Here is a 13050-nt window from a genome sequence, read left to right as displayed (position 1 = left end):
ATGGGTATCTTAGTTTTTTTTTCATTCCTCCTTAATTCCTATAAAATTTTAGCATCCATTATAGGACGGAGATATATAGTAATAAAAAAATAAGCTTCAATCATAGACAGATTTATTTGTACTGTTGTAGATTGATTTAGCTATATTTGTATAGGTAAATAGACCTCGTATACAAGTTGAGAAATATAATTAAGTTGGTAGAAAGTCATTAGATGTCTTATGTTATGAAGTAATTAGTCCACAAATTTTATTAAAAAATTAAGGTGAATATTCTTTTCGGGGTAATTTTTAGGATCTTCTTCTATTCAGTTGTTAACTTAATTGTTGTAAGGAAAATAAAGAGTTGAGAGCCAGTTTGTTCGTCTTGTCCGTAAGGAGGGAACTGGATACATGTGTTGTACATACGCACTGGCCTGATCGATCAGTAGGTTTTTTTTAATATATAGATCTAAGAGTTTAAAATAAGATCCATCGGTTTGGGTAAGACGACATCAGCTCAATAGTACATACTCCTGCGATAGTTACTACAATGTATCCACTTGAGATCCATACTTGGCACCCTTCAGGGTATGGAGAAAATGGAGGTGATGAAAATAGTTTTTTTATGTCTTCAGTTGATTTATTGTATAGAGTATACATAATTTGTTTGTGGTGTTAATCAATACTACTATATTTTAGTGGTACATATATAATTTTCTCTTTTAAAAATTAGCAGGGTTGATCATTGGACTCTACTTCGAAAAATATAATAGCTTCAGTGGTGAGGACCATGGAAAAAAATATTTGCTCAAACTGTGATCCTTTGCTAATATACAAGTTAATATAGGTTTTTATTTTTTTCGTATTATACATCTAATTCACTTATGCATGTTCGTGGGGATTAATATTCGATGAAGTTTGTTAAAATTATGTGTGCTATTTATTAACACTATTTTGATGGGGACGACATAAAAAGATAAATAATGTAGTTATAAGTATGTTTTTTTCTAGCGAATAGTAGTCTCTCGTATGGACGTTTGTTTTTTTTTCTTTTTTTTCTTTTCGGATGAATATTTGTCTATCATAGGAATAGGGTATGCGTATTTGTATTCATAGTGTGCGTCTGCACGCATATATATGAGCTCATGTGATTGCCTTTTAAATTGTTTGTAAAAAAGTATATTTAAAAATTTGACGTGATGAGAGTGGAGCAACGGGTGGCATGAGACGGCGCCGTGGCGTGGCTTCTTTTACCTCCTCGCAAGGAGTCGTCACTACGTATATACTCAATTTAGAAAAAAACTTTAGAGCTGGAAAGAAAGAGAAAACTACCATATGGGACAAATCATATACATAGGAGTTGTGTATGTATGTAAGGAGGAATTAGATGATTTTTAGATAGAGGGATTATTGTCATAGATCTAATTTAATGGTTGAAAAATAAGAGATCACCGATTGTGAGTATAAATCGATGAATAGTTATTTTTATTTTATTTTATAGTTTTTCTTAGATTCTCTAATTAGAGCATCAGACATCTTCGAAACAACTCGAAATAACATATATTTTACAACTATTAGCTAAAATATTAATTTGGTTTTTATCTCATGAGAGTGAAAAAAAAAAGAGAAAATAAAAGAAAAGAAGGTGGTCACGTACGAAGTATGTATGTACATGATCGTACACGTACGGGTGACGTGGGCGTGTGGCTTTCTAATTTCTAAAGATAAATTAAATCTATTTGGTATTTTTAGATCTAACGGTTAAAAATATGGCTCCACCAGATTAAATGAAAATCAATGGTTAGATGTTTTAAACGCCACTTGGCAGCCTGAGAGTGTTTGTAGGGATACCATGTGGCGGCTTAAGAGTGTTTGTAGGAAATTTAAAGGACTTTTAGTATATAATAGACTTGATTAAACTTAAAACATTTTGATTTTTTATCAAAGTCAAAACAATCTGTAATCTAAAATGGAGGGAGTATTATTATTCTTTCAGGCCGGCAACTTGTGAAAGAAAAAAAAAATTAGAAAAAGGGCGCGTCTTTGATGTCTTTGGCTCGGTGTGTTTGCCTGCTTGCAGCGTGCGTGAAGGAAAGAGAGAGAAGAAGCGCGCCACGAAAAAGGCAAGCGACCGGTGAGGCCGGCGGAGGTGAGCGATGGTGGAAGTGGCAAGTTTGGCCGAGACGAGACGACACGACGGTTGCTTCCTTCCTAACCAACTCCCCAACCAAGCCTCCCTCCCTCGCCGGAGCTCTCGCCACGCCGCGGCCGCCGCCGCCGCGAAACGGAGCATTTGGTTAATTGCATTGCGTCCGCGTTGGGTTTGCGTTGCATGGTCACGCGCGCGCACGCACGCACGCGGCTTTGGGTTTTTTTTGGCGCATAAATATTCCGCGGCTGCTGCTGCTGCTGCTGCTGCTGCTTCCTGCCTGTCCCTGAGTTGTACCCGCTCTATTTTTTTTTCTTTCTCTTTCTTCTCCATCTCTCCTCCTTCCTTCCTAACCTCTCCCCACCTACCTCTCTGCCGCCTGATCCTGATTTCCCCAATTGAGGCCAGCGTCGAGCACCTGCACACACACGCACACGCTCGCTGCTGCGCCTCGATTCTCGTCCCAGATCCGCCACTCCCTTCCCCAATTCGCCGTCACCTGCAGCTGAGTGTTGCTTGCTCGAGCTAGCTGGTGGTTCTTGCCTTGCAGGGCGAGGCAGTGGTAGCTTGCGAGCTTTAGCTGCGGGAGCGGTTGGCTTTGGTTTTGGTTTGGTAAATTGGTTGCGTGTGCGTGTGCGTGCCATGAGAAGATGATGCGCGCCAAGGCGAAAGGTACATTCCCACCGGCGGCGGCGGCGATGAAGGAGAGCTCTGCTCCTCCGCCGCCTGCTGCTGCTGCTGCGGCGGCGGCGGCGGCGAGGGAGGATGAGTGGGAGGTGCGGCCAGGTGGGATGCTGGTGCAGAAGAGGAGCCCGGACGGCGACGCCCCGGCCGCGCCCGTGCCCACCATCCGCGTCAAGGTCAAGTTCAACGGCGTCTACCACGAGATCTACATCAACTCGCAGGCGTCCTTCGGTAATGCACGCGCCTCGCCTCGCCGCCGGCGGCGTGCGAGCGCGGCGTCTGGTTTTGGGGGTGGTGATTCGGTCGAGCAGGTGCTGATGGTGGTGGTTGGTGGTGCAGGTGAGCTGAAGAAGCAGCTGTCGGCGCCGACGGGGTTGCACCCGGAGGACCAGAAGATCGTTTACAAGGACAAGGAGAGGGACTCCAAGGCGTTCCTCGACATGGCCGGCGTCAAGGACCGCTCCAAGATGGTGCTCCTCGAGGACCCAACGGCGCAGGCCAAGCGCCTCCTCGAGCAACGCCGCACCGACAAGGCCGAGCGCGCCGCCAAGTCCATCTCCCGCATCAGCCTCGACGTCGACAAGCTCGCCACCAAGGTAATCAATCACCACAATTTGCGGCGGCGCGGCTAATTTGGTTCCGAATTAGCTGAATTGGGCGGTGGTCTTGCAGGTGACGGCTCTGGAGGCCATCGTCGGCAAGGGCGGGAGGGTGGTCGACGCCGACGTGGTCACGCTCACGGAGGCGCTGATGAACGAGCTGGTCAAGCTGGACGCCATCGCCGCCGAGGGCGAGGTCAAGGTGCAGAGGCGAATGCAGGTTAGCACACGAACTCCAAACCGATTCTCGTCGCCGTTTCTTGCCCGATTGATTTCCGGCGAGCTCAATTTCCGACGAACGTCACGTCGCAGGAGAAGCGGGTGCAGAAGTACGTGGAGTCGCTGGACGCCATCCGCGCCAAGAACGCGGCGTCGCACAACAAGGCCAGCGGCAACGGCCACGCCAAGCCCCGGGCGCCACACCTCCCGCCGCGGTCGCCGCCGGTGTCGCAGCGGCGGCAGTTCCAGGCGCCGCCGCCCGCCGCGCCAACGACAACGAAGACCGCCGCCGCGCCGGCGCCGCCGCCCACGGCGAGCTGGGAGTCGTTCGACCTGCTGTCCTCGATGCCGTCCACGTCGTCGTCCACCGTGACGACCACCATGGCCGCCGCGACGACCACCACCACCACCTCGCCGATCCCGCGGTTCGATTGGGAGCTCTTCTAGCTCGCTCTCGCTCTCCCTCTCCTCCTCCTCCGATGGGTACACTACTCTACACTACACTACACTACACACTTCACCTTTTCTTTGTCCATTCATCTCGTGAGCTCATTCGATCGGTCGCACTAGCACCTGATCGATCAGCAGCGCTCGCCATTGTTTCTTTGATTTCTTCTGTTCATTCTTCCTCTTCTTTCTTTTTTTCTTCATGTTCCTTTTTTCATTTCGAGAGTATATCTACAAAAACAAAAAAGAAGAAACACCATGGGTGATCGAGTGTGTTCAGTACGTATGTCATCACTCAAGTCAGTTCATCAATCCAATGCATGGTCAGTCACACAGCCAAAAAAGAAAAAAGTGGGTGGTATCATGACGAAGAATTTTCCGGTGACACTATATATATACAAAAAAAACAGCATGTATATGTGATTCGAAACACATTGAATTTTCTTCCTGTCTTGGATCATGATTGCTTGGGATTAATTGGGGAGAATGGGAGTGAGATTTTGCCGCGCAAACGCAACGATCTCCAGTCGAATTGCAATTGCATCATCGGGTCTGTGGGCGCGGAGCTAGTAGCGCAATTATTGCTGGCCATCTGCGCGCCACTCCGGGGAGCCGAGCTGAGATGAACAGTGAGTCAGTGAGTGATCCGGGCTAAGTTGAGTCCAGCCAATTCTGGGGCCGGGTGGGGTTGCGGGCGCGTTGGATCGTGGTCAAACGACACCGCTTGATCGAGCCGTCTGGTCGGCCGGATCGGAAGTCTCGGTTAAACTTCTTGTTTTATTTTTTGGAGGGAAAGAGAAATCATTGATATCAGAATAGGAAATTGTACATTCCTAATGAATCAACCGCGAGACACACGTCGTTTCATGGCGAGCAATTTTACGGTGCTTAAGAGATATCACGAGGAAAAAAAAATTAGTACCTTATAGTATCTAGGTACTAAGAGATATCAAATTTATAATAGAAAAGATGATACCTCATAAAAAACGATAAAATTGCTTGTCTTGTGGCTGAGCCGGAAGTCCGAACATTCACCTTTTCTCCCTAAGTGGCTATAACTGATGACTAATCTTATTATGATGGCGATGTATCGGTTGAACTAGTGGCTTGTTGGGCACTAGTTGCTTCGATTCTTCGATGAGGGCATTGCTACACCGACTCACTGAGGCAATATCTGTTAAAAAAAAGATGTTCTTCTCCATGCATAATGCAAGGTGCTTCAAATAGCTTCAATATTTGGAATCGGGCTCTAACATTATTTCCTATTTTAGTCCTCATATTTTTCTCAATTTTCACTGGAGTCTAACATTCTACACTAAACGACTACTGGAAAATTGATATGAAATATTCCCAATCTGTCCTCTCTTCTCCTCGCTCCACTACCCATCCTCTTATGTAGCTAAGTAACTTCCTTCCTGCCGGCGCAGACGGAGGACAGGGATGTCGCCACCGCTCGCGACCTCTTTCCATCTACTGTATGCTAGTGCGGATTATGGGACATGGAGCTTGACGCCGCATGCGGAGGAGCTTGATGACATGGCACAAATGAGCTCGTCGGCGGTAGATTTGCTCGGTGTCGGCACGGAGAAGCTCAAACAATGGTAGATGTGCTAAGGTCGTTGTCTGGTAGGCCTTACTCCCCCTGTTGTTTATCCGCATTTTGCTAGATAACACACAGGACAATAGCTTATTCAACGTACATGTAAACCCCTGAGTGAACTCGTCCAGATGAAGCAAAAGCAACCATGACCTCTGCAGAGCACAAGGAGTCTTGCGAGGCCACTCGAACATGACGTGGTGCCTCCGATGTGCGGCGATGATCGATGCCACTCGTCACCGCACCGTATTGTGAATGCTCTTAACCATCCAGGGTGCAATTAACTGGCAGATACTAAATCACCAAGCTTTAATTTTAGTCTAGAATAATATCAAATAGAAAATCGTAGCATTTTTTTGCTTCCATTTTTTTCTCCTTTTGCAGCAATGCAGGCTTTCCTAGCTAGATTCAGCATGCACCCAGGCTACATCATTGTTACCTCCCAATGGAAGAAGAAGAAAATCTACCAGTGCCGATAAGGTCCGAGAGTCCGGGCCCAATCAACGCCCGTGCCACACTACCTGCACAAGATACAACTAACCCTTACCTGCAGCTCAGCTGCAAGAAGGTAGTACTCCAATTAAAAATACTGTTATCATCTGGGAGTGAACTCGCTGTTTTGGCCCGGACAGGAGCTCCCTGTGGCCGTCTAGAATATCTGTTTATCTGCACGAGAGAGAGAGTGAGTGAGAGAGATCAGGAATGCATGTGTGGGTGGGCACGGAAAGAGGGGAGTGAGCTGGCAAAATGTGGGCAATGATGAGGTCGTCGAAGTGGACTTTTGGAAGCTTCAGGCCGGCCATGGCCCCGTGCGGTGCTAGGCTGTAGGCTGCTACTGATTAGATTTATAATATTACGATGTATCAATAATCAATATTAGATTAAATTTTTATGGGATAAAAGAAGTAGCTCCTCCTACGTATATTGTTCCTGCTATCTGGCCTGCACTGTAGTTTCTCTGACCTAATCAATTGCATTGTAAGTATACTTACTATATTCAATTTAGGGATAAATAAAATATTTTAGAAATAAACTTAAATAGTTGACGGTAATTAATAATCAAGTAATATAGCTGAAAGAAGGAGCCCTTATACATTGTCTCTGTTATACTTTCTATATGGAGTAATAAAAAATAAGAGGATGGATGGTGAGTTAGTACTACATTGTTTGTAATATTGGTTTACTTAAAACCCGTGGGATCTTTAGAAGGTTAGGGCCGCCACGTCAGCCGATTTTGCAAAAACCCTTGCACTTTCGGTTAATTACGCGCCGGTCCCCGCTAATGTCCACCGTCCGATCTCACCGTAGGATCGATCTGGCCGTCCACGTTCCTCGCTGTGCCAGACCTTCCGCACCTGTGGGATCGTCGGATCTCTAACGGACGGTGTGGATTTCGCCAGCCCGTACAAACCCTATCCGCCTCGCCCTCCTCCCCCACGCGCGCCGCCTCGCCCTCCTCCAATCGCGTCGCAGCCTCGCCCTCCTCCTTCACTCCCGTGCATCGTCGCCGCCGCAACCTACTCCAGTCATCTTGTCGTGCTGCCGTCGCTGCTCCCTCCTGCGTGCGCACCGCTGTCGCCGCTTCCTCCCGCACGCGCGCCGCCATGCCCTCTTCTCTTCATTCCACGCGCGCCGTCGCCGCCGCAGCTTCGCCGTCCTTCTCCTCCCTCGCGCCCTCCTCCAGCTATTGTTACTGTGCCCGTGCTCCCGCGCCGGCAAGCGAGTCCGTCACGTCCGCTAGTCCTTTTTTATACCGGAACTGATCCCATACATTGGGAGCAAACGGTTGGTACTGCCCGTCTGCGCCGGCCTGTCACTCGTTTCTATACATTACTAGTATCATTATTCTCTCGATCTATCTCTCCCAGCAAAAACCTGACGTGTTGCGGTGTACAAAAGGGATGTATCATCCATGATCAACTTCAATTCGTGTCGTTATCAGCCATCAAATGCATTCACGATTAATCGCCTATGTAGTTTCCACTAAGACTTTTGTGTGTGGCTAGCTAGCTAGCTCGACGATGAACGATTAATTCAATGTGCCAATAGTCCAATACTCTCAGAATGTTAATTCACCAACAACGGATTGAAGACTTCAAATGCTACTATACGAGGAAGTGGATTTTCGTCCCTCGATAAGACATCCCTTCGTTTTGTGCATGTCGTTCAAAAGTTATTAATTTTTTTTAAAAAAATTGTCAAGATATATCAATATATGCAAATATACAAGTTAAAATTCGACTTATAAAATTCGAAAAAAAAACAAATTTGACCGTGAATTACACATTCTATTCATTGTCAAATCTATTATTTTTTTCTACTTATATAAGTTGAATTTGAATATGCATATTTGTGAAGTGACATATCACATATTGATCTATCCTATCAAATTTTTTCAAATTTTTTTATTTAAGTGACATACAAAATGATGGGATATCCCCTTATATAGGATGAAGAGTTTTCCACTAAATGATACTCCATCCGTTTCGAAATGTTTGACGCCGTTGACTTTTTAGCACATGTTTGACCGGTCGTCTTATTCAAAAACTTTTGTGAAATATGTAAAATTATATACCTAGATAAAAATATATTTAACAATGAATCAAAATGATAGGAAAAAAATTAATAACTACTTATACTTTTTGAATAAGACAAACGGTCAAACATGTTTAAAAAAGTCAAACGGCGTGAAACATTTCGAAACGGAGGGAGTATATATGTACACTAATGCACAACAAGTTCACCATGTGCCAAAAGTGCCATGCCAATATATAATATCTCTGTCAACAAGGCACGTTTTGGATCACGATCTAACCCCCCTGCTAGTCTCGTCGCTCTAAACACACACATGGCGTAGCTGCACCCATTTCGGTACTTAAATTAATTACTGATTGCATAGCCAGATATGGGATCGAGAGCTAGCTAACCGGAGAACTCACGAACCCGGCCTGATTAAGTAAGCTATATATATACTGATCTGCTGCTGATATGCTCTCTGCTCCTGCTCCCACATGACCAACAACCAAAATGATCAAGAACTAGATGATCAGAAGTAGCTAGGGCCAAGGACCCAAAACCTGTCGATCGTGCACGCACATGCGTATGTACACACCAACTCCCGTACCAAACTGGAGTAGCTACTGATGAAACGCCGGGCGTCCCATGCACGTTGTGACATACATATGTCCACATCCAAATCTACATGCATGCAGCTCAGGTACGTGTAGTTTCTCTGTTTTTTCTTATTCGAAAAGAAATACATTCTGTTTTTCAATAGATGATATTAATTGTTTATTTTTAGCATGATATTTGACCATATGGTTTATTAAAAAAATACGTTTGTTATTTATTTTTGCTACGACTTGTTTTTTTATTGTTTTACACTAAATTTTAAATAAAACGGATATTATTTTACACTAAATTTTTAAATAAAATAAATAGTCAAATATTTATGTAAAAAGTCTATGGTGTCATCCAGTATCATAAAAGCTCGATCTGGTCCTTTCTTGATCACTTCAACTTTTGCAAGCGCTGATCTCTTGCCAATTATTGCGCGGAGTTAGTTAGGAGCAGTTGCATTCTCGCCTGCTTGCAGGATCTAGTTGCAGCAGCAGCTGCTTAATTAGCTGCTGTTGTGTTTATTGTCGTCGTTGGAACGGGCCGCCGGGCCGGCCGGCTAGTTGATAGCATGGCCAACAAGAGGACAGAGAGCTATCTGAGCTTTGGATACATGGAGGAGATTATCTGCAGCACGGCCAGTTAGTACAACGTTTATATGTTGGATGCAACTGTATTACTAACTCGATCCATTTGGGCGGCGCGTATGTCCAGATCGTACGTGGCTGGAGCCGGCCGCTGTCTGTCGTCCCTCGCGAGAAGCAGGCCACATGATGTCTCTCCGATAATTGGGGTTGGGGGGGGGGGGGGGGGGGGGGGGTGGCAAAGCATGCAGCAGCGAACGGTAACACTGCCTCTAGGTTGTTAGAGCAAGTTTAATACTATAGACAACTACTACCTCTAATTCAACTATAATCAATATAATAGCTCATTCATACAATAGTTACATACTACACTATTGATACTTGGTCCCACCTATCATACACACACTATGTTTTGGAGTCCATGTTACAGCTGTCTATAAATCTATAGCCCGTTGCTCTTCTCTCTCCCTATTTATCTCCTTAAAATATGTTTGCAGCTGGCTTATAGCCTGCTATTGTACCTGCTCTTAGGGCAACGCCAATGTTAAAGGTTACATGAAACATAAAAGTGGGACCCACCACAATAAGCAGCAGTTGTTTCCATGCCTACAATGCTTGTGTTGCGGAGAGAAAATAAGGTGGGGCCCACTGGGTCCCATCAAGGGGAAAAAATATCACTACTCACTCCTTCCGTGAAACACTTGGCGCAATGAAAAGTCTCCATCTTCTGTTCACTGCATATTTTATTAGCTTATTGCCGTACCGTAAGCTTAAGGCTTCTTTTTGCTCTATGGTTCTTATGGTGTGCTTGCACAATGCTTAAGGTATTTTACTGTACAACATTAATTGCTTAAGCCTAACTTTTTACCAACATTCTGGATGCCCTTAGTATCAGGATACTAAGTAGGATCTGATTTGTTTCACATGATGATGACGTATCTAGAATTTAGGGTTTGGATGATCCAACTTACCACCACGCCGCCCTTGCCTCTTAGAGCAAGTTTAATAGTGTAGCCAACTACTAGCTCCAATTCATTTATAGCTAATCTAATAGCTTATTCATACAATAGTTAGATACTATACTATTAATACATGGTCCCACCTGTCATACACACACTGCGTCTTAGAGTCTGTGCTACAACTGGCTATAAATATATAGCCCGCTGACCTTATCTCTTCTTATTTATCTTTTTAAAATATGTATGTAGCTGGTTTATAGTCTACTATTGTACTTGCTCTTATCGTCCGCTGTTGACACACACCGTGTCACGCGCTGCCAAGCCGGTTTACTCGGATGGGGGCGATGCACTAATGCCAGCTTATTTGCTTGATGACCTTGTTATAGCCGGTTTGCCATCTTCGTGTCGGACTCCTGGTTGTCACCTGATCTGGTGACTGCTGCTACAATTGTGCGATGTGAGGAGGAAGTAGAAAAGACGAACGCGATACGTGACCGAGACGATCACCTTTTGACTTCACGTTTCACAGGAAAATGTAGTTTTTCTTTTCTTTTCCTTTTTTACCACACCTTCCTACATGCATTCCCCTAGCGGCTTGTTTGCCAACTCGAGAAAAGGGGATTACAGCCCGTTTAATTGGAGAGAGTTTTTAAGAGGGATTGGGAGTTTAGAGGGATGAGGCTATTAAGTGTTTTGTTTGGTTGGGAGAATAGGAATTTTTTTAGGATGGGGATGGGGAATTGAGGAAGGAACTCCCTCCTTTTCAATATCTGGGTAGAGACAGGTAATTGGGAGGGAATTCCTCCTTTACTTTATCTAAGCAAATCTCAGCCATCCGTTTTTATTAATGACCTAATCTCCAACTAAACTCCCTATCAATTTCCATCACCTCTACCAAACAAGATATTGGGATTAAAAATCAAATTCCCATCTTAATCTCATCATCAATTCCCTCGTATAAACTCCCAATCCCCTTCCCTCGAGTTACCAAACAAGCCGCTAGGCCCGTTTGGTTGCAGGGAGTTTTTAGGAGGGATTGGGAGTTTAGAGGGATGATGCTATTAAGTGTTTTGTTTGGTTGGGAGACATGAGAATTTTAGTGGGATGGGGATGGGGAATTAAGGAAGGAACTCCCTCCTTTTCAATACCTGGGTAGGGGCAGGTAATTAGGAGGGAATTTCTCCTTTACTTTGTCTAAGCAAATCTCAGCCATCCGTTTTTATTAATGACCTAATCTCTAACTAAACTCCCTATCAATTTCCATCACTTCTACCAAACAAGATATTGGAATTAAAAATCAAATTCTCATCTTAATCTCATCATCAATTCCCTCGTGTAAACTCCCAATCCCCTTCCCTCGGAGTTATCAAACAAGCCATGGGTATTGAAAAGGAGGGAGTTCCTCCCTCATTTCCCTATCCTCATCCCACTAAAATTCTCATTTATCCCAATCAAACAAAACAGTTAATAACCTCGTCCCTCTAAACTCCCAATCCCTCTTAAAAACCCCCTGCAACCAAACGAACCGTAGGAAATTTTTGGGTGGTCTAAGGACCACCATATAGATACGCCCATTATCATGACAGTATCACGGAATTGAGATCCTGTGTGAGATCCAATTGATCTCATGTGATGCATATGAAACTTTTACAATTATTACTATGAAAATTAGGAGTTGTGGTGAGATCGGTATTATTTCGGCGTAATAAGTATATAATCATAGTATGATACTACCTCCGTCCCAAAATAAGTGCAGTCGTGGATATCTGTGCCCAACGTTTGATCGTCTGTCTTATTTGAAAGTTTTGTGAAAAATTTGAAAATATTTAGTCACACATAAAATACTATTCATGCTTTATCATCTAATAGCAATAAAAATACTAATTATAAAAAAAATTAAAATAAGACGAACAATCAAACGTTGAATGTGAATAGTGCAAAACTGCACTTATTTTGGGACGGAGGGAGTAAAATATCGATATGTATCGAGATACTGATATGTATTGACATGTATGGATTAGCAGTGCGCTTCAATATGGTGGGGCTACTCTCGTACTATCACGCCTCGGAGAACTTCTGTCGGTTGGATTAATCAGGCATACGATACGAGGATTGATCATTTGGAATCTGGGACATATATACTGAGCCTGGAGATAGATCGATCTGTATTATTCCTGTTCCTGCACAATTGTGCTTTGAGCCTGTGACAGTGTGTGAGACTGTGAGTTGCTCAGTTGCTCAGCATCTTTGTCAGACCGATCGATGCTTCGAGATGTGGGGATCGGACGGACACAGAGGAGAGGGTTCTCCTTTCGTTCTGTCTCTGCAGGTTTGCATGTGTCTGGTACTCTGACGTTGTCCCTCGCTTCAGTCGCTCAGCAGCAGCATCTTTGGCGAGTGATGAACTGGCCTGGCCTGGCCATTGGATGGACACCGTTCTTTCGTCCTGAGGACAGTTGGGACAGCCTCCCTGCCGGTAGTGGCCCTCTGTCTTTATGCCTACTGCTCTGTCCACCAAAAGTTGGCTCCACAATACACCTTTTTTTTAGTATGTGGCCACTGCAATTCTACGAATCCTAAGCAAGGCACCTATCGAGCTGTACAACTGTATATTTGCCAAGTGCCTCGGTTTAGAAAACAGAAAGAATGGACAGGACGTTATCCCGTTCGGACGGGATGATAACTTAGAGATATTGTCTGATACCTAGAAATCAAC

At 44.5% G+C, this 13050-nt stretch overlaps 1 protein-coding gene across 1 annotated transcript; it reads left to right on the top strand.

The window, feature by feature from the left end:
- The first annotated feature begins 2129 nt into the window (after nt 1-2129).
- On the top strand, nt 2130-4537 carry LOC127785213 (BAG family molecular chaperone regulator 1-like). Its single transcript, XM_052312643.1, has 4 exons — nt 2130-3043; nt 3152-3408; nt 3485-3631; nt 3724-4537. The coding sequence occupies exons 1-4, from the start codon at nt 2779-2781 to the stop codon at nt 4075-4077; spliced, it is 1023 nt and encodes a 340-aa protein (XP_052168603.1). The 5' UTR covers nt 2130-2778; the 3' UTR covers nt 4078-4537.
- The last annotated feature ends 8513 nt before the right edge of the window (nt 4538-13050 follow it).

Source organism: Oryza glaberrima, chromosome 9 (genome assembly GCF_000147395.1).
Source record: "Oryza glaberrima chromosome 9, OglaRS2, whole genome shotgun sequence".
Taxonomy (NCBI): Eukaryota; Viridiplantae; Streptophyta; class Magnoliopsida; order Poales; family Poaceae; genus Oryza; species Oryza glaberrima.
The sequence above is the reverse complement of the archived record's forward strand: the minus strand, read 5'-3'. Positions and strand labels throughout refer to the sequence as shown.

Bases quoted from the DNA above. Each gene is read 5' to 3' on its own strand.
- LOC127785213 (XM_052312643.1), top strand. From the start codon at position 2,779: ATGATGCGCGCCAAGGCGAAAGGTACATTCCCACCGGCGGCGGCGGCG. The intron at 3,409-3,484 runs GTAATCAATCAC...GTGGTCTTGCAG, and splicing joins TCGACAAGCTCGCCACCAAG to GTGACGGCTCTGGAGGCCAT. The intron at 3,632-3,723 runs GTTAGCACACGA...GTCACGTCGCAG, and splicing joins AGGTGCAGAGGCGAATGCAG to GAGAAGCGGGTGCAGAAGTA.